This window comes from Triturus cristatus, chromosome 8, assembly GCF_964204655.1.
Source record: "Triturus cristatus chromosome 8, aTriCri1.1, whole genome shotgun sequence".
NCBI lineage: Eukaryota > Metazoa > Chordata > Amphibia > Caudata > Salamandridae > Triturus > Triturus cristatus.
In genome coordinates this window covers 86,483,458-86,508,607 of record NC_140591.1, presented here as the reverse complement: position 1 = coordinate 86,508,607, position 25,150 = coordinate 86,483,458, and the positions used below count along the sequence as shown (strand labels likewise).

General features: G+C 47.3%; 1 protein-coding gene across 1 annotated transcript; it reads right to left on the bottom strand.

Annotated features, from left to right (window-relative positions):
• Positions 1 to 3,509: 3,509 nt before the first annotated feature.
• LOC146801390 (uncharacterized) lies at positions 3,510 to 10,641 on the bottom strand. The gene is made up of 3 exons (XM_085623706.1): positions 10,629 to 10,641; positions 7,685 to 7,903; positions 3,510 to 4,180 (listed from the first exon to the last, which is right to left on the bottom strand). The coding sequence occupies exons 1-3, from the start codon at positions 10,639 to 10,641 to the stop codon at positions 3,564 to 3,566; spliced, it is 849 nt and encodes a 282-aa protein (XP_085479832.1). The 3' UTR covers positions 3,510 to 3,563.
• Positions 10,642 to 25,150: the final 14,509 nt, after the last annotated feature.

Genomic DNA, 25,150 nt, shown 5'->3' with positions numbered 1-25,150 from the left:
TAGCGTTTCCTCATCCGTACAGCACAACCTGGACAAGCAGTCTGCCAAAATATTTGTGGCACCTGGCACGTAGGAGACAACAAAACTAAATTCTTGCAAGGCAACAACCCATTTGCGAATGCGGTGCGAGACAGTCAATACCTTTTTTTTCATAGAGTTCTTTCAAAGGCTTATGATCAGTTAGGACTTCAGTCACCACCCCAAAGAAACTTCCTCAACTTGCGAATGGCCCAATAGATGGCCAAAGCTTCCCTTTCTACTACCGAATAGTTACACTCTGCACCCCTTAAGGGTCTCGACATGAATAACACAACCTTCTCAGACCCTTCAGGCTTTTGGAACAAGACCACACCTAAACCCTTCAAGCTGGCATATGTAATTAAATAGGATTTAATCCGTGGTTCAAAGCTGCTGAGGTCTTGGGCTTTGTTGAGACACATTTTCAAATGTTTAAATTCTCTTTCACAATCATCAGACCCACACCCTTTTTTTAAGCGATCCCTTAGGTGACTTGTCGAGCTAGCAAAATTAGGGACAAACTTGTGGTAGAATTCCACCATGCCCAGGAACTTCATCAGCTCTTCTTTGCTTACAGGGGTGCGAAGCTTGTAAATGATCTCAACTAACGCGTATTTAGGCTAATGCCGTTTGCGGATACATGATGACCCAAATATTCAATCTCAGATACATCAAATTTACTTTTATCTGCTCGTAGGCTTAAACCAGCATCACACATCTTTCTCAAAACCAGACTTAAACTCTGATCATGTTCCTCTGAGCTAGAACCGAACACCAAAACCTCATCTTGATAAATTTGTACGCCTTTGACACCTTCAAGGATGTGTTCCATGACTCTCTGGAACACAGAGGCCGCAGAGATGAGGCCGAAGGGCATCCTCAAAAACTTAAAGGTACCAAAGGGCGTTATGAAGGCAGTTAAGTCTTGAGAAGATGAGTGTAGCTTTACCTGGTGGTAGGCTAAGGTCAAATCGAGTGACGGAAAATGTTTTGCCCCAGCAAGAGAGCATAACATCTCACTGATATTCGGCAGTGGATAGTGGTCCACCACAACTGCCTTATTTAGCTCTCTGAGATCCACACAGAGCCTGGCCTCTCCATTGGCCTTGCAGGCCATAACTATGGGAGAAAGCCATTCAGTAGCTTCAACCTCCTCTATAATCTTATTAGATTTAAGTTTCTCAAGTTCAAGATTCATCTTGTCCTTTATTGCAAAAGGAACCCCTCGGACCCTGGATACCTTGGGAACAGAACCAGGAATAATTTTGATATGGTGCATATAGTTCTTAAAACAGCCTAGTTCCTATTTTAACACTTCAGGAAAACGACTGACCTAGTCTTTGTAGTCTTTTCCAATTTGATTAACCAAGGGTAAATCTCTCAACCATACTGAAGGGGTCTCGTTTGGATCAAGGTCCCGTTGGTGAAACCAGCTTATCATGGAGTCACCGTTCATGGAAACATGCATTTTATTGGGAACAACTCTGCTTTTGTAATCAATTGTACCCCAGAACCATCCTAAAAGATGAATTATCTCTCCCCCATATCCTCTTGGACGTATGTCAGGTTTCAACAAAGTTACTTTGAATTAAGGTAATTTTGACCCCAGAATCAAACAACATCTTTACGGGAGAATCATTGATAAGCACAACATCAATTGGAGCTTCACCCCCAGAACTTTTGACTTGACAGATGTTAATTTCCTCAATGTCTTCTTAAAACAAATCTACCTCCCTTACATTTTTTCCCATCTCTACCATATCTACAACATCTAGTGAAGTGTCCTTTCCGTCCACAAGAGGAGCAGGACGCCTTCAAACCAGGACAGCTGTTGAAATTTGCCATATGGCCAGGATTTCCTCATCTGAAACATTTACCCAGGATCTGTTTCGAGATACTGGGTTTGACCACACTCTTATCCTTGAAATGTTTTGAAGTGTTAGGTTGACTCAGAGACTTACACTGAATTGTGCTCTTTGCCCCTTCATTTTTGTCGTTTCTCTCCTTGTCATTGTTCACTTTCATCACAGATGTTTGTTCTTTTTCGTGTTCCCTGGTTTTATGTATTGTGTCCAAACATACTTTTGAGTGTTCATACGTTTTTGCAATGGTAACTACTTCATGTAAAGAGGGATTGTCTTTCTGTCAGAGGTTATCCCTAGCTTTGTCAATGCTACAATTCAACATCATTTGATCTTGGAGTCGTTCTTCCAAAGATGCGCCAAAATTACATGTGGAGGTCCGTTTTCGTAGCTCTGTGATATACTGCTCAACGGTTTCTTCTCTTCTTTGCATACGTTGAATAAAGTGATACCTATCAAGGACTGTGCTTAGTTTCGGTAAAAAGTGTAAGTCATATTTTTTTATTGCAATTTCAAACTCATTGAGGGAAGATGAATCATTATCTGCGAGGTCAGGAAGATGTTTGTAAACCTCTTGTCCTTCTGCTCCCAGACAATGCATCAAGAGGTTCCGCGCACCCTGGCATAGTTGGCGAAAACCTTCTTCCATTTTAGCCAAGGTAAATTAGGTTCACCAGGAGAAGACAAGAAAAAGGCTGGAGCAGGCACATTCTGCATCTTGGAAAGATCAGAGAATAGCAACAAGAGGAAGGAACTGTGACCAAAGATACGTGCAAACACTTATGATAATAGTATAAGCTGTGTGTGTCAGTGATAAAGGAATGAATGTGAGGTGCTTTACATCTGAGGCAAGCTGTGTACATCAGCATAGAAAACTGACACAAAATAAAAATAAAGCTGTGTGTGTCAGCGATGAAACGAATGAATGAAAATGAGATGCTTTACTACTAAGGCAAGCTGTGCGCATCAGCGGAGAAAACACACACATGAATAGTAAAGCTGTGTGTGTCAGCGATGACACAAATGAATTTGAGGCATTTAACTAATGAGACAAGCTGTGCGTATCAGCGATGCAGACACACGTAATCAAAAGAGGCGGGGCGTTTCACTAATGAGGCAAGCTGTGCATGTCAACGATGCAGACACGCCTAACCAGGAAGAGCGGCTGCGATAGTCCGCGAGGCAGAGATAATCGAGAGAGCGTCGCAACAATACCGTGATGTCAGATAGAAGATCGCGCCTTGTCTCGTGCTGGAGCTCGTGCTTCGTCTCACGCTGGAGCTCGCACTCGCGCAATAAACAGACCACACCGTGTCTTTAGCGTAAAAGGCCATTTATTAGGACCTGGCTGCACAACATTAAACAATAACCAAACATTATCTGAATAAACTTTCCCCCAACACTCTACCATCCTTCACTCCTTTCACCCACTCCACACTCCCCTTTTGTACCACTCCATGCCCCTTCCGTTCCTCACCATTCCACAAACCTCCTTGCATCCTCCCGGCTCTCCTCGGCCATTTCACTCACGCCTCCAATACCCCCACCTCGTTCACTCTTTCCCCCCCCCCCCGAGGGATGGGTGTGCCCGCTAATGACTCCCCCCCCACCCCTCCAAAGTACCGCCAACCAGGTAGCCCCCTGTAGGGCGGGTACCTGCCCCACCCCCTAGGCCAGGACCCCTCACACATCCCTGCGACACCAGATTGCCTCATTCCAGAGCTTGCTGACCACATCCCTCATCTCCATCATATAGTAGGCGTTCCCCAGTCTAGACAGATGCACCCCGTCATCCCTAAATAGCAGTGGTTCCTCCAGTCGTAGTCCCGGGTGACTGATCACCTTAATGTCTTTCTCCCCACAAAAAACTCGCATTGCTCTGTTCAATTTCCGACGCGCCTTTTCAATTGCCCCATGCTTAACGGCTCCCCTCCAGATCCTCCTCGGAACAAACTCTGTCCATGCAATGCAAGCCCCTGCCAGTCTGTGCTTTAGTACCTCCAAGTCTCTCTGCATCAGCTGTAAGAGCGCCAAACCCGACAGCCGAACCAAGTCGTTTTCCCCCAAGTGTATAATCAACAGATCCGGGCAACCCTTCTGTGGGACCATCTTCGTGAGCCAGGGCAGTAGTGCCCCCCATCGCATTCCCCCTTTTCCCCACCAGTGCACTTCGTGAAGTTGTCCTCTGAGTCCCAGGTTACGGCCGTACACCTGTTGCTCCGCATATTTCGACGCCCAGTGCACAAAAGAATGCCCCACGATCCATGTGACCGTCTTGGCCCCAGGGCCTCCCACGCAACCTAAGAGAGAAACAGAGGTTAGAGACGCACAAAGAAAGCCAAACCCCGCTCCATCCAACCCCCCACACCCTGCACCCCACCCTGTCACTTTCGCACGTAACGCTCACAACACCTTGACCTCCACCTCCCAATCTGTCGGATCCTATCCCAAGACCACCCCAGCCGGGCAGCCGCTGTCGCCGCCCCAATCCGAAAGGAGTGAATTCCAAAACCCGCCGGCTCCAAACCCACACGCACCAACGCCATGCGCAACACCGCCAACAACTGGCCAGCCGTCACTCGTGCCCCAGACATGTGACAAAATATTTCCCCTACCCCAAGCTGCCTCACCCTCACAAACGCCTGCCACTCAGCCACCGGGCACACACCCCCTCCCTGATTCTCATTCAGCCAAACCCACTTACCCCGGCCCAACTGGTCTGTCTTCGACCGACCGAGCCAAATCCCCAGGCGCCCCGCATCCAATCTGACGTCCTCATACCTCCGCCCCTCCCCGGCCCGCGTGCCCAGCAATTCAGACACCCGGAATGCCCCAAAAAACATCCAGACCATGCACAAGCGAAAAATCCGAACCTCAAACTCATCATAACAGAGCGGCAACGCCGCAACCAACCGAACCAACACCTCAAACGTTATGGCCTCCCGTGGCACAGTGCCCCCAACTCTCTCCCTACCCCAACCCCGCAACACCCTACTAACAATCACACTTTTTGTAGGGTCAAACCCAAAAAACAGACAGCAATAAAAGGACACCCCTGCCAGTTTTCCTGAAATGGTTGCCGCCGACAACCCCTTATCCATGCAGTGCAGCACAAACTGTAATACTCCACACTCCATCCCCACCTGTCCCCCAGCCTCAGAAACCCCGCTCCAACCCATAAAGGCGACAAACTCTGCCCACGCCCGTCTGTAGGTCCGCCTGGTGGTAACAGCAACAGAATTTTCAACTAGGTCAACCACCCTCACTCCTCTAGGGCCCAAATGCCATCCGGCAGCCCCGTCTTGCACAGATCCGCTCCAGGTGCCAGTCGCCGGAATCGCTGCCACTGCGAACGAGACAAAGCATCCGCAATGTCATTATTCGCCCCTGGCACATGCTTGGCTCGAAAAGTCACATTCAGCCGCAAACACTTCAGCATGAAACTCCTCAACAAGCGCAACACCCTCAGGTCCCTTGCCCTCTGCCGGTTGACCAACTCGACCACCGTCATGTTGTCCACATGGAACAACACCGCCCTGTTTTGAAACTCAGAACCCCACACTTCCAGCGCCACCAACAAAGGAAAGAATTCCAAAAAGGCAATGCTCCTCCCCTGCTTCCTCCAGTGCTCCGGCCAGGTCTCTGCACACCACCTCCCGTCCCAGAAAATGCCAAAGCCATCCGCCCCAGCTGCATCCGAGTAAATTTGGATTTGCCAAACCGTGTTTTCCTCCACAAGGTCCAATGAGACCCCATTGAAATCCATCAAGAACAGCAACCACGTCCGCAGATCCGCCCTCACTCCCATGGAGATCCTGACCCTGTGGTGGGGAAGCACTGCCCCCGACATGGCCATGCCGAGCCGTCGGCAGAATGTCCGCCCCGCCTACCCGGCACGCAAAGTTCAAGAACCCCAGCAGCCTCTGCACCGCCCGCAGCGCAATCCGTTTCTCACCAATCGCCCACTGGAGGCACTCCTGAAGTTCCTCTACCTTCGCGACCGGGAGCCTCGCTGTCCATTGGATGGAATCCAGCTCAATGCCCAAGAATGTCAGAACGCAAGCCGGCCCACTCGTCTTTTCGGGCGCCAACGGAACCCCAAATCCCTCCGCCAACTCCTGGAACCCTGACAGAGCCCTGCCACAGTCCCCCGAACCTGCCTTCCCCAGGAAGAGGAAATCATCCAGATAGTGCGTGACATCCCGGTGCCCAGTCCGCTGCGTGAAGGCCCACTGCAGGAAGGTGCTAAACATCTCGAACAAGGCGCAAGAAATCGCACACCCCATGGGCAAGACTTTGTCTACGAAGATGGCCCCCCCGAACTGCATCCCGAGGAGCGCAAAATCCGCCGGGTGTATAGGCAGCAAGCGGAAAGCCGACTTCACGTCACATTTTGCCAATTCCGCCCCCGGCCCACACACCCGCACAAGGCGGATCGCATCGTCCACCGACGCATACAGCACCCGGGAATCCTCCTCCGCGATGAAGTCGTTCACTGACTGCCCCTCTGGCCACGACAGGTGATGAATCATCCGAAACTCACCCTCCTCCTTTTTGGGCACCACCCCCAGTGGAGAAACGATCAAATCCTCCATCGGCCAGTCATAAAAGGGGCCCGCAATCCTCCCTTCCTCCACCTCCTTCAAGAGTTTGGCCGCCACCACCCCCGGCAATTCCTTCGCTGACTTGAGGTTGTCGGCCCATCTCCGTGATCTGGGACCTTGATACCCGACCCGAAAACCGTCCGTAAAGCCCCACTGAATCTTCAAGGCGGCCTCCCTGTCCGGGTAAAGGGAGAGCCACGGGGCCATCGCCTCCACCCTAACCGGTGTAGGGGCCCTTCTGTCCAGTCTGCCCCCTCCCCTTGGCATTCCGCCATTGTTCGGAAGGAGTGGTGAGTGTAAGGCATTGCGTAAGGGGTGCTTCCCCCCGCACTTAGAGCACTCGTGCTTGAACTTGCACGGGTACCTGGAACAATACCCCCTATTGTAACTCCAACAGGCCCCGGTATTGTAAGTGCCGGGCTTGCTAGACTGTCCGGCCCCACCTGTGGGTGCTGTGGTCCCCCCCCGCCCCAGTATGGGCGGGACGCGACTGAAAAGACCGATACGTGACCGGCAAACCACTCGCCGTGTGAGTTGATGCGGATGAATGCGTAGACGCCATCCATTGCATCCTTAATTCCTGGTCCACCTCACCCCAATGCTTCTCGGGGTTCGCACTGACCCGCGCCCTAAACTCCTCATCGTAACTCAACCAAGCGAAACCCCCAAACTGCATCTGAGCCTTCCTGATGATATCCATGTATTTCAGCAATGCTATTGCCCTATCGGGATGCTTCTCGCAATAGATACTCGCGTAAATGAGAAAGGCCGAGGTCCAATTCTCCATATTCACCGGCACCCTCGGCCGCCTAGTCAGCTCCCACTCCTCTTCCTTGGAGCCCTCTTTGGCCTGCACCTCCCTATGCAGTAATTTAAAAACGTCCACGAACTCATGCTTCCAGATCTTTCCCTTTATTTTGTCGGACAAGTGCGACCCCAACGGCATAGCCAGGCCCATGTAGGGCAGTTTTTTCGGGAGCTTACTCCCCGACGCCTCCTCTTTACCCCCATCCTTCTCTGTCTGCACCCCCGCCGACGCCACCGCCTTGCCCCCAACCGCTTTGTCCTCACTCGGGAGCCCACCCTTGGGAGCCTCCACCACCTCCCTCACAGAGCCGTCTCCCACCCCAACCGACCTACAAGCCTTCTTCCTTCCCCCATTGGGACCCCCGTCCCACACCGACCACCAAACCCGCTCACCTGTCAAAGTCGGCTGTCGCTCGCTGAGCCGTCCTCCGGAGGGGGTCGCCCGCCGCGTCTCTACCGTCTCCTTGTCCGCCGATCTCCGGGGGACCTGTAACACACCAACCTCTCTGTTGTCCTTGCCTGCGCCCGTCTCGTCACAGTCATCCCGCACCTCCCCGTCCTCCAGCTCATCACTTTCTGCCTCATAGTCCAACTCCACATCTGCCTCCACACCTCCAGGCACCCACAACACCTCCCTCGCCGCTCTCTTCACACCCTTGCCATTCAGTTCACCAGACATGCGTGACCCCTTCCCCCCCGCTGCCACTGCCCGCTCCCGCGCTGGAGGGATGGCCGCCGCGGACCGCCCTACTGCTTCTTGATGGCGGTAAGGGGCCGTCTTGCGCCCCACCGTACTCCCCTTAACTCTGCCGACAGCCGCCGGCTTGGATCCCCCCCCGCCCCCCAGGTCGCTCAAACCTGGGCGGGCCCCGGCACCATCGGGCCTCAAAGCCGTCCTGGCCGTCCCTGCCTGCGTCCGCGGACCCCTGACAGCCCGCCCCCTCGCCCTCTCCGCCCTCCCCCGCTCCTCTTGCTCCGCCCACCGCTCCTCCTCCGACGTGGGCGACGGGGGCCCCTACGCCTCGGCCTCCCACACCGCCCCCACCCACCCCTCCTGCTCAGCCCGCCGTGCATCCTCCACTTGCGCCCAAAGGTGCTGTTCCCGCAGCCTGTCCTCCCAAGTCCACGCGCACCAACCCGGTAGCCGTGGGGGGGGGGCGGGTACCCAAAGACCCCCCATCCAAAATCCCCGAGGCAGACTGTCCGAGCCCCACCGGCGGCACCACCACTCCGGGCGGAACCGCGGAAACCCCCCCTCCCGGCCGCCCCGCGCCGCCAACCGATACACCAGGGGTCGAAGCCCGGGACCCCCCCCGAGACAAATCAAGGGGCCCCTCCGACTGTAAAGCCCCCCCCACTCCCTCCACACCAGCCAACACGTCCACCGCCCCACACGCAGGCCCCAGCCCCCCAGCCCCCACCCCCGCCACAACCTCCGCCACCTCGCCCCCCCAGCCGCCACGAGCTCATCCCCTGGCCCCCCCACTCCCCCACCCGCCCCACCCTCCACGTCGCCGGCCCGCCCGGCCGCAGCCGCAATCACCGGGAGCCGCTCCTCCGCGGCCAACGCCGACGCCACGCCCCCGTCCGCCTCGTGGGCCTGGAACGTCAATTGGGGAAAACGAAGACGCGGAGGCAGGCTCCTGCGCCGGCCTCCGCGCGCCTGGCTCGCTCGGCCCGCACCCCGCCCCCTCCCCCGCAGACCCGAGAGACACAGAGGTGGCGGCAGCGGCAGCTCCTCCTGACACGCCAGTACCGCCGCCGCCACCCCCGCCGAGGCCGCCCGCGGAGCCCTCTCATAACCCACCCACGCCTCTCCCAGCACCCCGGGCCGCAGAAGATCCTCCCTCCCGGCCCGCCCCAGGACCAACAACGCCCGCCTCACCTCCTCCGATGCCGCCGTCCCGTCACAGCCGTCTCGCTCCATAACCGCGACGCCCGCCGTACACAAAAACCGCTGACCCGCAAGAAATCTTCCCCGGCCTAGCCCTACACTACTCCACACACACTCCTTTTCTAAACCCTCCCGATGGTGCCGAGCGCAGGAAGAGGAAGTCGCCTTCCTCCCCTGCGCTCATATACCCACCCCCTAACTCCACCCCTTGACCCTACCTGGTCCTACCCTCGCGCGAATGACCCCGGGGGAAGACTAGTCTGCGACTCTGCTTCCCCCGGGGCCCGGCATTTGCCTCGCGCTTGAGCTTGCGCTTCGTCTTGCGCTGGAGCTCGCGCTTCGTCTCGAGCTGGAGATTGCGCGACATCTCTGTATCCCCAAATAAATATATTTAAGTACACACAGGTCACGGGATTTGACAGGAAGCAAACAGCTTGAAGAGATGACCTTGGAGCCGACGTGCAGAACCCAGCAGTTTCCCACCGGGTGAAATTACGTACAGAATACAGCAGTCTCCCTCTGGGTGAAATCAGTTGAAAATGACAGGGCACAAGCTGTGCGAAAGACCCTTCAAACTTTTCGATGAGTACTGCCAGGGAAACAGCTGTTGAAAAGAAAGAAGGTAGGCTTGATGTGTTGAGGTTTTCGTTGATTTGTTGCAGAACGCATGGGTTCATTTCTTCTTCCAATCATCGCCAAGTTTAATGAAGTAATGCACGGCAGTGTAAAGGATAAGGTAGAGTTTGAGTTTATTAAGTATAAGGAGGTAAGGAAAACCCCAACCAGCATCAAACCCTGCAGCTGAGAACTGTCAAGCCGCTTACAATCTATTCACAAGATGCCCATTCCACATTTTAGGTGCGTAGCCTAGGAACAGCAATAACATTCCACAAATACAGAGAAGCAAGAACACTACACACCCCTCATCAACTAGACTAGCTTGAATCCAGTGGCAAAGTGAGCAAGGGACCCACGTCTGGGCATTCCCTGCCAACTTAGGGCGAACAAAGCAAACACAAGGAGATGATGGACAGAGTGTTGAAACTTTTCAGACACTCACCCCCAGTCACAGATCTGGGTTGAATCCATCATCGTTCTTTAGCTCACTTCGCCACCTCAGTTCCGACCCAGCTATATGCAAATCAGTCTTGACCCTGTACCTCATGCGAACAGTCCAGCCCGAACTGCCAAGCCAGATCTGTGTAGTGAGGTGAATGTATGTCATTGTTCTGCATTCTGTCCATCAATTGTTCTTTCTATTCTTCATGCACAAAGCGTATTTCGCTCTTAATCAAGAGACCTAATACCTCCGACTTTAGGGTAGCATTTAGTATGCTGCTACAACTTAATGATGAGTCTATTTTTTATATAGGTGCTTTCTTGAAAGCCACTGTTTGGGCTCGCCTTTCGATGAACACGGTCTAAATCTGAATTTATACTTACAGTACTGCTCCATGCTTGGCTGTCACATTATGGCCGTCATGTCTTGGATCTTAAATATGTATTTTTATGAATTAAATGTTTTCACTATTTATATGTTTCATTGCACATTGTATGTGGTTTTTATTGTGCTTCAATGGACTTTTATGGATACCTTTGTACCCGAATAAAGATGAAATTGATTGACTGACTGATTGATGCAACACCTTCTGCTGTCTCTTAGTAGCAGTGATGCCAAGCAGACACAGGGGTTCTCAAAGAGGTATTGTGGGGGTGCTCGAGCTCAGCGCTCAACAATCCTGCAACTCAATAAAAGAATGTCCAGACAAGTGGTTATCTTTATACAAAAAAAGTACTTTAATGCACATTAGAACGTAATACTACACACTACTTAATCAGAATACAATTTAGTGTTTCTGGGTGCTATTTAAGCAGTGCCGTACCTCTCCCTGCTTTCTCTCTAAGCTCAGTCGCAGCTTTTATCACTCCCAAATAGGTGCATTCAGTTCTCACCGTCCTAGTTCACAATCCCAACACACAGCCCTGAACTTAGTCCATTTTATCGGCTCTGCTGTCTGGCTCTTGTGATAGGGGTTGTGTTCGAGATGGAAGCTGTCCTGGAATTCCCACTTCATACACTGGGCCGGCACTTGTTAGTGCAGCTGGCAGAAGCAGAGGCCGCAGTGAGGTGGACCAATGGTGAGGGTCTCTGAAGTCGGGTTCTCAGCGGCAGTCCTATGCGGTATTCAGCAGGTCCTAGCTGGGGTTCCAATTGGGCCAGATGACAACAGGCAGGTGCTGTCTCTTAAGGCTGGTCGCGACTTCTGCAGATGTAGCTCTGCATTGGCCAGCTTCAACAGGCAGTTGCAGCCCCAGAGGTGTTGGTTAGTCCGGGCACTAACGGTCATGTACAGGCCTATCACAATATGGGGCAGTTGTGAGCATGCATAGGCCAACCACCAGGTTTTGGAGGGACTTGCCATGCAAATGTCAATCACAAATCGATTGGTCATACACAGGCTGAACCTTCAGCTGGCAGTGGAAGCTGCACACAAGCTGAATCGGACACCCATTCACCCGGAGGACCCCAACTGAATCACTATTGGAAGCCAGGGAACCCCACCTAAGAAATTTAAGCAATGAACCTTAAAAGAATATACAAAAATACAGAACAGGTATACATCACACAAATGCACACATTGGTGCCTATTCACAAATTGCATTTTGTAGTATATTTAGTAGTACAACGATATAAGTACTAACAGACTACAAAATACTATTAATAAACCTGCATAAAGAGGTTCCGACCCTCCTATCATCTTCTGTGCGGCGATCTCTGCTCAGACTGTAGACTCTCTACACGCGTAAGTATATGTTTTATTAGTAAATGTGAGAGTAACAGGGAGTGGCTGGAAAATGGCAAATACTGACTACAAAATGGGAGGGGTTCATGCAGGACTGTGGAGGGGTATAAAAAGGGATGTGTACCCACCCTTCAAAAGAGTGAGCCCTTTTCTTTTCGTAGACTGCACTGCTACAGTTAATACATCTAAAAAGGACCAAAACAGTTGTAAATGTACTCGAGCTCTGAGTAGGGGTAAGTCCAGCACTCTACAAAAATCTGGTACACCATCACCACCCTATGCCTGCACATCGCCTTCATCACCAAAACATGGATCAACCCTCCTCGAACCCCGACATCGCCAGCGCCACCCACAACGGCTACAAGATGATACACTGGGAAACCATCCAATGCACCACCACCACCGACAACCCAACGCCTCTCATTGAACACCTCAATTGTCGACTACAGACCGATGCCAAGACCACCATAAGAGGCACCTTTGCCTACTGGACCCCGACCAGCTTTCTGTGATGCTGTTTCCAACCTCATCGCCCCCCTAAATATAAACTCCCCCCACTACGTTCTATTCTGCGCTCTCAACCAAGGACGCCAATTCCACCACCCTCCTCGAGAACCTACACAACATTGGCCTCACCCTACTGGCCACCGAACCCACGCACAAAGCCGGCCGCACACACAACCCCATCTTCTCCTCCAGCAACAGAATCAAATTCACCCACGTCACAGAACTCACCTGGACAGACCACACCATCGTTCGTTTCACAATTGCAGACACACCAGCATGAAGCACTACAGCTCACCCCACCAAAGGTGGGGCAAAGTGACAGCGAGCCATTGGACACAGGTCCTCAGCACTACTCACCCCAAAACATCAGTGGACCTCGACCAGGCAGTCCAGAACTTCACCACCTAGATTACCGAATGCGCCGAAAGAGTTACCCCGCTAAAATCAGCTAAAGCCAACAAGACCACCAAACAAGGCAGTGGGTACACCCCTGAGCTGAGATCCACCAAGCGTCAATGCTATAGACACGAGAGGCGGTGGCATGTCACCATAAACTCCTCTGACAGAGTTGCCCACAAAGCAGCCCTCAGTAACTGCCACCTGTACATGAAGGAAGCCAAAAGAACAACAATGTCTGCCTGCATTGATACCACAGCCAACCACACGAAGGAGCTCTTCAAGATAGCCAAGGAATTTTTCAACCTTGCAGCCATAGAGAACACGATCCACCCCTCCCAGGAACTCTGCAACACCCTTTTGGACTACTTCCAAAGCAAGATCACCATCATCTACAGCAACTGCGACCCCCAACCCACCTCACTCAGCCTCGACAATCTCAGCCAACCAGCAAACACCAGCTGAACAATCACAACCTGGTCTCTGCTCACAACCCTAACCACAACAGCCATCATGTTATCCATCCACTCTGTGGCACCCACCGAACCCTGCCCCCACCATCTCTTCAACCTCAGAACCAACAGATTCAGCACAGAACTCACTAGCATCCTCAACACCTCCATCTCCACCACAACCTTCCCACACAGCTGGAAATATGCCGAAGTGAAACCCCTCCTAAAGAAAACCTCTGCCGAGCCCAGGGACATCAAGAATTACTGCCCGATCTCCATGCTCACCTACTCAGTACTCGAGAAGGCCATCAACAAACAGCTCACCGAACACCTTGAAAACAACAACCTACAGTCAATCAATCAAGTCAATCACAGTCAAGATTCCGCACCAATCACTGCACCGAGACCGCACTGATTGCTGCAACATACATCAGAACCCCTCCTCGACCGTGGAGAAACGGTGACCCTGAAACCTCCTCGACCTCTCAGCAGCATTCAACACTATCTCCCACCACGCTCTCATTAACAGATTCAACAGCATAGGCACCCAGCAGAACACCCTCAAATTAATCGCCTCTTTCCGGACAGGACACACACAGAGTAGCCGACTGCCCTCCTTCATCTCCACCCCCCAGAACATCATCTGCGGCGTACACCAAGGATCATCCCTCAGCCCCACCCTCTTCAACATCTACATGATCTACCTCACAGATGTCCTCAGATCCCATGGATTCAACATAATCTCCTATGCAGACAAAACCCAACTAATCCTCTCACTCTTTGTAGACCCCTGCCATGCCAGAACTAACGTCCACAAAGCAATGACCAACGTAGCCAAATGGATGAGAGACAACTGCCTCAAACTCAAACTCATTTTCAAGAATAATCTTTCTTATCACAAATTCTCGTGTCGTGTTGCTTTAGTCAGAAAAAAGGTTAAAATAACAATACGGCTTTCTGCCGTAAATCAATTGCAGCAATACAATACAGTTATTTGTTTTGGGAAGAAAGTAGCCAAATGGATATGTTAAATTTTACTCAATGCAGCCAAAATGAGTAAATCATTTATTCATTAATGAATACATCTCATATGGCACATGTTTATTTTAAATACAATCCACAAAAAGCCGTGGTTAGTAGTTTCTTTTTAAAAAGGAAAGAAAGTGACATATGCGACCCTAGTGAAGTGGCCATAACCAACCATAAATTTAAAAGGACATAATGCTATTGAGTACTGCGCTGCATCTCTCAGTGTGTGTTCCGTGTAAAAGTGCAAAGTACCACAAAATCAAACATGTTTATTTAGTAGCGTGTGCAAAGGCAAAGGAGGCCTACATGTGCACAGTTAGGCTGACATACGGAAAATGACAATTGGGCCATGCAGGAAACACACAACAGTTTCTTTATTTGTATGACCCTATATGCTGCTAAGAAACCATGTGTAAGTGAGAGATAAGTAAAGCTAAACTCCAGAATTATGAGTCACCCTTAACCAACTCCTTACAAAGGATAGCAGTTTCCTACTCACACCCTCTGCACATTGTCAACCTAAGGATTTTTTTGGGGGGGGGAGGTGGGGGGGGGGGGGGGGCTGTGGCAAGACATATGCTGGGTCTCCTGTCAGGCACAAAAAACAGTTTAAATATGTCTTACCCGGGTCCCCAAAAAGCCAAAGGTACAGATAAGGAGGGAGGCTTGGATATAGAAGTAGAATAAACAGAAATCAAGGAGAGAAAGTTCACTTTCCCAGGGAGCCCTAGCAGGTTGGGGGCCTCCTTTGCTCATGCCTTAAAACGCCCCTGCACACCGCAGCTTTCAGCAACAGAGTAAATAACTCCATCCTTTCCCTTGTAACTGCTGGAGTGAAGGATCTTGGGAGGAGGGAGCGCCAGCTTCCCGCGCACTGAGGAGAGAGTGACCTTCTGAGCTGCCTACCTTGGGGAGCGCTTGTCAACTGTAATCTGTCTAATTCGGCCACTGGGCGGCTAATTGAACCACATGCTATAAGAAAATCCAGAAAATTGTTACAACAATTTAACTGTGACTATTTCAGACAGCCGGGCCCTGTTGGACCCGTCCTGGATGAAAAGTTTCCTCATTAGATGGTCAGTAGCGTAACAACTCTGTGTCATGGGCCCTATGCAGAGAAGAAAATGGAACCCTGGCTGCTGTTTCAACTGTGAGTTCAGGGTTCAAGACTCTGGGCCCTGGCGCCACTTCACCTGCTTCACCAATGGAAGCTATGCCCCTGCAAAGGCTGTTTACTAAATAATTTTTGTTCACTTCTCTGATTACCCACCCCACTCTTGGACACTAGACCGGCACAAGCATTTTCTGCTTCAAACCATATTAAATGTTCATGCCATTCTCGGAATTACTATCCTTGAATATTCCTGTTCCCTGTCATTCTAATATGATATATTATTTGGAAGTGGAAGGGTTGTCCTTCAAAGACTTGCCACTACAAATACATTTTATATTGTTTTAAGGTAAAATGTATAAGTAACCATAATATAATTTATTTATTTTTTTGTAACACATTTGTTAACTTTCTCCTATGGAGATCTGCTCTCTGGAGGTTGCCTTCTGCCTAAATGTGAAAAGTTTCTAATAGTAACTTTAAACTGTTAACTTAGTTATTACATAATTTTAAATTAATTTAAGTACATTAAATTAAATACAAATCAATTTTAAAGCCATTTTTAAAAAGCCTATCTAAAGTACAATGTTTGTATTTGCTTATTATGTACTAAAAAGTACAAATGTTTAATAGAAATTCATTTTTTAAACAATTGATTACATTTATATTTGAGTCAAAAAATGGTTATTTTTAAAACGTCAAAACAAATTATTGTCGTTTAACAAGATTTCCAATGTGGTTCTATTTTAAGTCCCTGACTCCATTATCTTCTATGGGAGGATGTTGCAATATCAGTGGTTGGCTACGTATGGTTGTATATATGTTGTTGAACTTACTACTGCTTCTTTTTGGCTGCAGCAACTTAACATTAGTAAATTAGGTTCCGCCCCTATTTCTGGGGGTAGAGACATGTAAGTCTACACTTTTGAGTAACTTTACACTCAGAAATGGTGAATATGCAGAAGTAGTAAAATTAGTCAAAATTGTAAGAGTAAGCTTACGCGTGTAGGTTTGCTACTTTGCTCACATGTAAGCTTATCTTTGTCAATAGTCTCCATTAAGAACTATTTTATATAAATCACAAAAAATGCATTTTAATTTTGATGGGATGATTTGAGTTTTTCAAGCTTTAGTTTTATTTCTAAAAGACGAAGCAGTATGCTAGACTCCAGCATATCACTGTGCCTTTTTAGCTCCAAATGGTTGCTATTGTTGGCGGCGCGTACCAGTGCTGCTTCAATTGAGGTTACCAATCATCCATACTAGATTGTGTTTACTGTTCTTGCGCTTCTCCCACAAATCAAAATAAGGACACCAGCTTCATTTTTAGCTACCAGTTTCAAATTCTGCCACATTTTTAGAGCATTTTCAAATATTCAATGAGTATATGTACTTTATTAATCTGCTAATATTATTCAATTTTCTAGAAAGTCCTGAAACCCCTGAGTAGGCATCACAGACCTACAGGGGTGCACAGACCACAGGTTAAGATCCACTGCTTTATTGAATTAGAGGTTAGTTTGAAAATCTGGCATGGCATGGCCATGCTGGTCCAACGTTGGCCATCTTCGATACGGTGCCTCATCCGACAACACTGTTCCTATTGCTAAACTGGGCAAAGAAGAAAGAGTGAATGGAAAAAATATTAGGCTGGTGAACAGTTCCCGAACGTGTTTCTTTATTTGAATAACATTAGATACTACTAAGAAAACGCTTGTAAGTGTAAGTAAAACGAAACTCCAATACTACGAGAAACCGCTAACCAACTCCTACAAAGGACAGCAGGTTACTACTCACATCCCCTGCACAGTGTCATGCTAAGGATTTGAAGGGACCAGGGTAATACGCATGCTGGGGTCCCCTGTCGGGTACAAAAAACAGTTGAGATATGTCTTACCCGGGGACCCAAAAATCCTTACAACGATACGGAGTAGTGGACCGGAGTCAAAGGTACAGATAGGGAGAGAGGTTTAGATAGAGAAATAGAATAGAGGTTAAGGAGAGAAAGTTCATCTACCCAGGGGGCCCTGGGAGGTTGGGGCCTCCTTTGTCCATGCCTTAAAACACTCCTGCCCCTGCTTACAGCAGGAACTCTCCGCAGCTTTCAGTAACAGAGTAAAGAACTCCATCATTTCCCTTACAACTGCTGGAGTGAAGAAATTTGGGAGGAAGGCGCAACAGTTTCCCGTGCACTGAGGAGAGAGTGACCTTCTTCATTACACCAGTGCCCATCCAACATCTACCAAAAAAGCTATCCCGTTTGGAGAACTGGTACGTATTCGCAGAAATTGCAGTGAAGATCACAAATTTGAGTCCCAAACCACACTAGCACTGAACAGACTACAACAGAGGGGATACAAGCATGATGTCCTACAGTTGGCAAAGAATAGGGCGGCTAAACTCAAAAGAAAGGACTTACTCCAAAGTGCCAACAAGAACACCACTAGACACAAAGAAAGACTTGCCTTCATCACGACACACTTCACTCTCAACCATGAGGTATTTAAGATACTAGGCAAACACCGGTCAATTCTTAAGGGAGCGTCGGGGGTCAATACCATAATCACATCTAGGCCCTCCATGACCTTCAGGAAAAGTAAAACCATTAGGGATGCCCTATGCCCCAGCTACACTTTGCCACACCCCCCGAAACAAAGTTGGCTCAAAAAGCCTCTTGGTTTTTATACCTGCAGTTCGTGCAACATTTGTCATCTAGGATGTAACAAAACACTTACATTCAAGTTCAACACAGACAGATGTTACACAATTCGCCACTTCATTAACTGTCTTTCTAGCTATGTGGTGTATGTTTTGATCTGTGGGTGTAACAAAATCTATGTGGGCAGTACTGTGAGACCACTCAAGAGTCGCATACAGGAGCATCGCAGAGCAGCTTTACATGGAGACACTACGTACGCTCTAGTCTCACATACCTGTACAGAAGGAGTGGATAGATCTAGGTTCCATTTCCATGGCATCGATGTGGCTCTACCAATGAATAGAGGTGGGGATAGGGAACTCAGACTTAGGCAATTGGAGGCAAGATGGATCTGTATTTTGCGATCAGTTACGCTAGGTTTCAATAATGATAACGAAATGCATTACTTTCTATAATTCTGTACATCGTAGAGAGACACAATGCTTATTGAAAAACCTATGTGTTTGGACTTGTAACATGTCACTATCTGTGAATTATGTTCTTTGTGTTCAAAATTTGACAAATGTGTATTTTGTGATGTGCTGTCCATGTTTGACATGTTATATACTTGTACACTGTAAGATTCTCGTAATCTTTTTGTCTGTACTGTTTCACTCATGTTTTATTCTTGTTGGCTGTACTATCGAATCAACTTAATTACACTCTTTCATATGGTGTAAATTTTTGGACCATTTTGGTCACCAGTGTGGATATATTCTATCCATGCTTTTTGTTCCATTCTAGTTACTCTCTGGTCTCGTATCCTCCCGGACTCTGGGTATTTTTCGAGTCTCATAATTTATAACTTTTTGTCAATATGACTTTTATACTTTTTTACACATTGGATCCAATAAAAAATAAGATGTCTTCAGGACGTACCGTGTCCCACATATATGACTGCTTTATAGTCGTTTCTGGTGCATTTTGCACGTTTTACTCCTTTGAAAAATATTAAGGTTTTTGAATTAATTGTAGGCCCCCTGCGTCTATGTATCACGGAGTCAGTGTACCTTTGGCTCAAACAAGCCTTGTTTTTGTCGCTTTAAGTGCATTTTAGACTTCACATGGCTTTAAATGCTCACGATTGTTTTGTTTCGATACGATCCGGTTCCGTTTTGTCTGCATTCATAATCAGACTTACTAACGTTACGGTTTTTCTTTCAGACTAACCGCTTTTGATTTGGACGAATACCGCTCCCTTACGTAATTTTAATCTAATTAACATGTTTTAAGTAACGTTGGACATTATTCGGGCATTGTTTACGCTATCGTAATAGTATTTACCCTGTATCGGAACCATTCAAAGATGGCGCGATACATTTGTCCGATAACTTGGTGCTTGCCATACACAGGACATGACATCACTTGTTGAAAACCGGAACCACTCCAAGATGGAGTAGTTAGGATACTCGCACTGTCTAGTTTATATTTTTTATCGGGGACATCCCGGAAGCGCACGCCTTGGCGCCGAAATTTAAAGCTGACTTTGACACTCCCCTGGTAACCGTTCCGACACGACGGCAAGCACGGCGTTACTGACCCCCCGATGGTACAACCTGGAATACTCTATTTGAAGTAAGCATGGGTCTGGGGTTGTTAGCGTGTCTTCCTTGCATTCTACTACATATTTGTTATCACATTAGATGTACTTCAGCTAAATATTTTACTTGAGTCGTATGATGACTTTTTAACTGCTAAATTAGGGTAGGGCAACTATGCGCTTGTTGCGAATGTGGTTGAGAAGGGTAGCGGTTAGATTAGAATTTCTGTCTTACCGTCAAACGTAGCTAACGGGACTCTGCTCTGTCTATGGGGGCTTCATTTACGTGTAGTTCAGATCTTCAGATTGATTGACGATGTTGGCGCTAAGCTCCAGTAACACAAGTGTTTTTGTAATTAATACTATTCTATAAAGTGAGTTTTCCTTTGTTTTCCCCCTTTTTTTGTCATGGGTAGAATCTAGCCTTGCTTTACTCAGGTTCACTTCAGTGGCACTCTGATCTTGCATCAAATATTTCATGTTTGACTTCGAGTTTGCGGTGCTATTCATCTTCCTTACTGATCATAATTGGCCCGCTTACAGATAGGACGTACTTGTATTACAATTGGGCAGATACTAGCCCTTTTACCTAGTGTAGTTTCTCACGAACGAGTTTGTTTTACAAATTTGATATTTATGTTTTTTCTTAGACCTAATACTACTAGGACTCCTTGCGAAATCTCATCCCGGATGTACTTTATGACTTTTGTGCATTTACGCTCTACTTTTCATTTTGGTGAGTGTATTTGTATGTCTTTGAGCTTTATGGACAACTGATTTTAATAATTTTTTCCTAAGAATTTACTTATATGTGGCATTATTATCTATAGATTCTACCTACACTTTATGCAACGACACCTATGGAACATATTTTGTGCATCTACGGTTATTATTGCGTGGTAAGCGTTTCACATCTCGCTTCCTCTTTCGTAAATAATTCACCTTAGATTTTATTTATTTTTTATTGGGTCCGTATTTGTGTTAGACACCCGTCCAATTGGGGAAAGTATTAAGGTGTCGCTAACAGGGCTTTTGACCTTGTGCTCTCGTGCATTTCTTTTCTGACAACCGTGTCCAGTCACATGAGTTAGCCTTTGTCACTTCTATGCCAGTTCAGTTTCTCGCACGCCTCACATGGGGCACATGGGTGATTTTAGTCAACTCACGGCAGTTCACCAACTCGGTCTATTACGCACTGATATATTTTTTTGGAACAACTTGTTGGCGTTTTTCCCTATCCGTCATCAGCATGCTCTTTTCCTTTCCTTTCATCTTCACCTCTCTTTAACGTCTCTTTTCCTTTGTTTTGCTTTTACTATGGTTTGTACATGAATTCTCTATGTGTACTGAGTAAGGATACATTCCATATCTTTGTATGATTCCCAAACAGCCTTGAAAAAGCCCATGCTTGGGCGAAACGCGTTGGCTGTGAACATTGTTGCACTGCGTCTTGGAATAAAGAACATCTGAACACTGCGAATATTTCGTGTGAACTGAAAATTTGTGCCTGTGTTGTATTACCTATATACAGCTTTTTCTTGTGTTGCCTCTCATATTTCTATAAAAACATGTTGTATTTGTGGTCTTTCAAGCAGCAGGCCATTTGAGGTGGGCAATACTAGCACTACTGCAAGGTGACAGGTCTAGGCTGTGCACTCGTATATAACCTAGCTGCTTTTCTCTCTTAGCTATAGACCTTCTGAGCTGTCTACCTTGAGGAGTGCTTGTCAACTGCCATTTGTAGCTGCAGAAACTTCATTGGCTTCCTATCAAGCAAAGGACCAAATTTAAGGGACTTTGTATTGCCCATAAGGCCCTACATGGTCAAGCCCCAAGTTACATCAAAGAGCACCTCATGAAATATGTTCCAAGCCGCTCTTTAAGATCCTCCGCGGGGAACCAACTATCCTGCCCTCGGTTTAACCTTACAAAAAAAAGGAGGGCGGGCCTTCTCCGTCTTCATCCCACAACTATGGACTAGGCTTCCATTCCATCTTCGATCCGAGAAGGCCCTCCTACCATTTAGGAAGAACCTGAAGACCCTCCTCTTCACTGAAGCCTGGGCTTAATTCCATTCAGTCAGGGACCATATTCACCTGGGGGCACTGTAGCTTTCTTCTCACAGCGCTTAGAGACCTGCCGGTATTAAGCGCTTTATAAGTCACAATTAACATTAACATCTGTCTAATCTGGTCGCTGTGCGGCTCGTTGAACCACACGCTTCAATTTACTCCTGTTCTTGAAGATCATTACAATTTAACTCTGACTATTTCAGACTGCCAGGCCTTGCTTGACCTGCACTGAAAGAAAAGTTTCCACATTAGATGGCCAGGGGCGATGCCACTCTGTGTCCAAGGAGACAGGAAGAAAAAGAACCCCTGGCTGCTGTATCGCCTGTAAAATACAGTACTAATCAGGGTTCAGGGCTCGGGGCTTTGGTGTCACTGCACCTACTGCACCAATGGAAGCTACCCCCTTGCAAAGGGTGTTTACTAAATGGTTTTTGTTCATCCCTCTGATCGCCCTCCCTACTCTCGGATGCTGGACAGGCACAAGGATTGTACTGCCTCAAGCCAAATTAAATTTTCCCACCATTCTCTAGCCGAGTCTAGCAGAATTACGGGCCTTGAATATCCCGGCTCCCTTTCATTCTAATATGATACATTATTTAGAAGTTTGAGTAACTTCACACTCAGAAATCGTGAATATACAGAAGTAGTAAAGTTTACTCAAAAGTGTAAGAGTAAACTTACATGTGTAGGTTTACTCACATGTAAGTTTATCTTTGTGAATAGTCTCCATTAAGAACTATTTTATATAATTCACAAAAAATGCATTTTAATTTTGATGGGATGATTTGAGTTTTTCACGCTTTCATTTTATTTCTAAAAGATGAAGCAGACTCTAGCACATCACTGTGCCTTTTTAGCTCCAAATGATTGCTATTGTGGGCGGCGCGTACCAGTGCTGCTTCAACTGAGGTTACCAATCATCCATACTAGATTGTGTTTACTGTTCTTGCGCTGCTCCCACAAATCAAAATAAGGACACCAGCTTCATTTCTAGCTTCCAGTTTTTGAATTCTGCCACATTTTTAGAGCATTTTCAAATATTCAATTTGTATATGTACTTTATTAATCTGCTAATATTATTCAATGTCCTATATATTCCTGAACTCCCTGAGTAGGCATCACAGACCAACGGAGGTACACAGACCACAGGTTAAGATACACTGATTTATTGAATTAGTAGTTAGTTTCAAAATCTGGCATGGCCATGCTGGACCATCGTTGGACACCTTCGATACAGTACCTCATCCAACAACACGGTTCCTATTGCCAAACAGGGCAAAGAAGAAAGTGAGAATGGAAAAAATAACAGGCTGTTGGACAATCCCCAGAAATGTTTCTTTATTTGTACAACATTAGATACTACTAAGAAACCGCTTGTAAGTAAAACTAAACTCCAATACTACGAGAAACCTCTAACCAACTCCTACAAAGGACAGCAGGTTACTACTCACATCCCCTGCACAGTGTCATGCTAAGGATTTGGGGGCCCAGGGTAATACGCATGCTGGGGTCCCCTGTCAGGTGCAAAAACCAGTTGAGATATGTCTGACCCGGGGACCCAAAAATCCTTACAACTATAGGAGTAGTGGACCGGAGTCAAAGGTACAGATAGGGAAAGAGGTTTAGATAGAGAAATAGAATAGAGGTTAAGGAGAGAAAGTTCACCTACCCAGGGGGCCCTTGGGGCCCTTGGAGGTTGGGGCCTCCTTTGTCCATGCCTTAAAACACCCCTGCCCCTGCTTACAGCAGGAACTCTCCGCAGCTTTCAGTAACAGAGTAAAGAACTCCACCATATCCCTTACAACTGCTGGAGTGAAGAATTTTGGGAGGAGGGCGCACCAGTTTCCCGAGCAATGAGGAGAGAGTGACCTTCTGAGCGGTCTACCTTGGGGAGCGCTTGTCAACTGCCATCTGTCTAATCCGGTCGCTGTGCGGCTAATTGAACCACACCCTTCAATTTACTCCTGTTCTTGAAGATCGTTACAATTTGACTATTTCAGACTGCCAGGCCTTGCTTGACCTGCACTGAAAGAAAAGTTTCCACATTAGATGGCCAGGGGCGATGCCACTCTGTGTCCAAGGAGACCGGAAGAAAAAGAACCCCTGGCTGCTGTATCGCCTGTAAAATACAGTACTAATCAGGGTTCAGGGTTCAGGGCTCGGGGCTTTGGTGTTACTGCACCTACTGCACCAATGGAAGCTACCCCCTTGCAAAAGGTGATTACTAAATGGTTTTTGTTCATCCCTCTGATCGCCCACCCACCTCTCGGATGCTGGACAGGCACAAGGATTGTACTGCCTCAAGCAAAATTAAATGTTCCCACCATTCTCTAGGTGAGTCTAGCAGAATTAGGGGCCTTGAATATCCCGGCTCCCTTTCATTCTAATATGATACATTATTTAGAAGTGGGAGGGTTAGCCTTTAAAGACTTCCCACTGTAAATACTTTTTATTATTGTTCTAAATGTAAAATAAATAAGTAACCATATAATACAAATAAATAAATCAATTTAACACATTTTTAATACGTTTCCCTATACTGCTCTGTGGAGGTGGAGACCTCTTCCTAAATGTGAAACGTTTCTAGTAGTCTAGTAGTAACTGTAAACTGTTAACTTAGTTTTTACATAATTAGTAAATTAATTTAAGTGTATTCAATTAAATATAAATACATTTTTAAAGATATTTTTTAAAAGCCCATCTAGAATAAAATGTTATGTGTTAAAAATTTCAAACGTTTACGTTTAGAATTAATTGAAATTCATTTAACTATTTTTGAACACTTGAGTACATTTATTTTTTAATCAAGAAATGCTTAATTTTAAAAAGTCAAAACAAATTATTGTCCTTTAACAATATTTCCTATGTGGTTCTATTTTAAGGCCGCACTCTATTATCTTCTATGGGAGGATGTTGCAATATCAGTGGTTGGCTATGTATGGTGCTGGACGTACTACTGCTCCTTTTTGGCTGCAGTAACTTAACATTAATATATTAGATTCCACCCCTGTTTCTGGATGTTGAGACATGTAAATCTACACATTTGAGTGACTTCACACTAAGAAATCGTGAATATACAGAAATAATTTTGATGGGATGATTTCAGTTTTTCACGCTTTCATTTTATTTCTAAAAGACAAAGCAGTATGCTAGACTCCAGCATATCACTGTGCCTTTTTAGCTCCAAATGGTTGCTATTATTGGCGGAGCGTACCAGTGCTGCTTCAATTGAGTTTACCAATCATCCATACTAGACCAAACCCTTTTGGACTTAAGAAGTTCTAGGGTTGGCACCCACGGGAGCACCAGAGTACTCGAGTTCTCTCACCTAGGGAAGCCGGGTGCATAGGTGTCTT

Coding starts and splice junctions, on each gene's coding strand:
- LOC146801390 (XM_085623706.1), bottom strand. Junction 4,181..7,684: donor GCGACAGCCGACTTTGACAG/GTGAGCGGGTTT, acceptor TTTCTCTCTTAG/GTTGCGTGGGAGGCCCTGGG.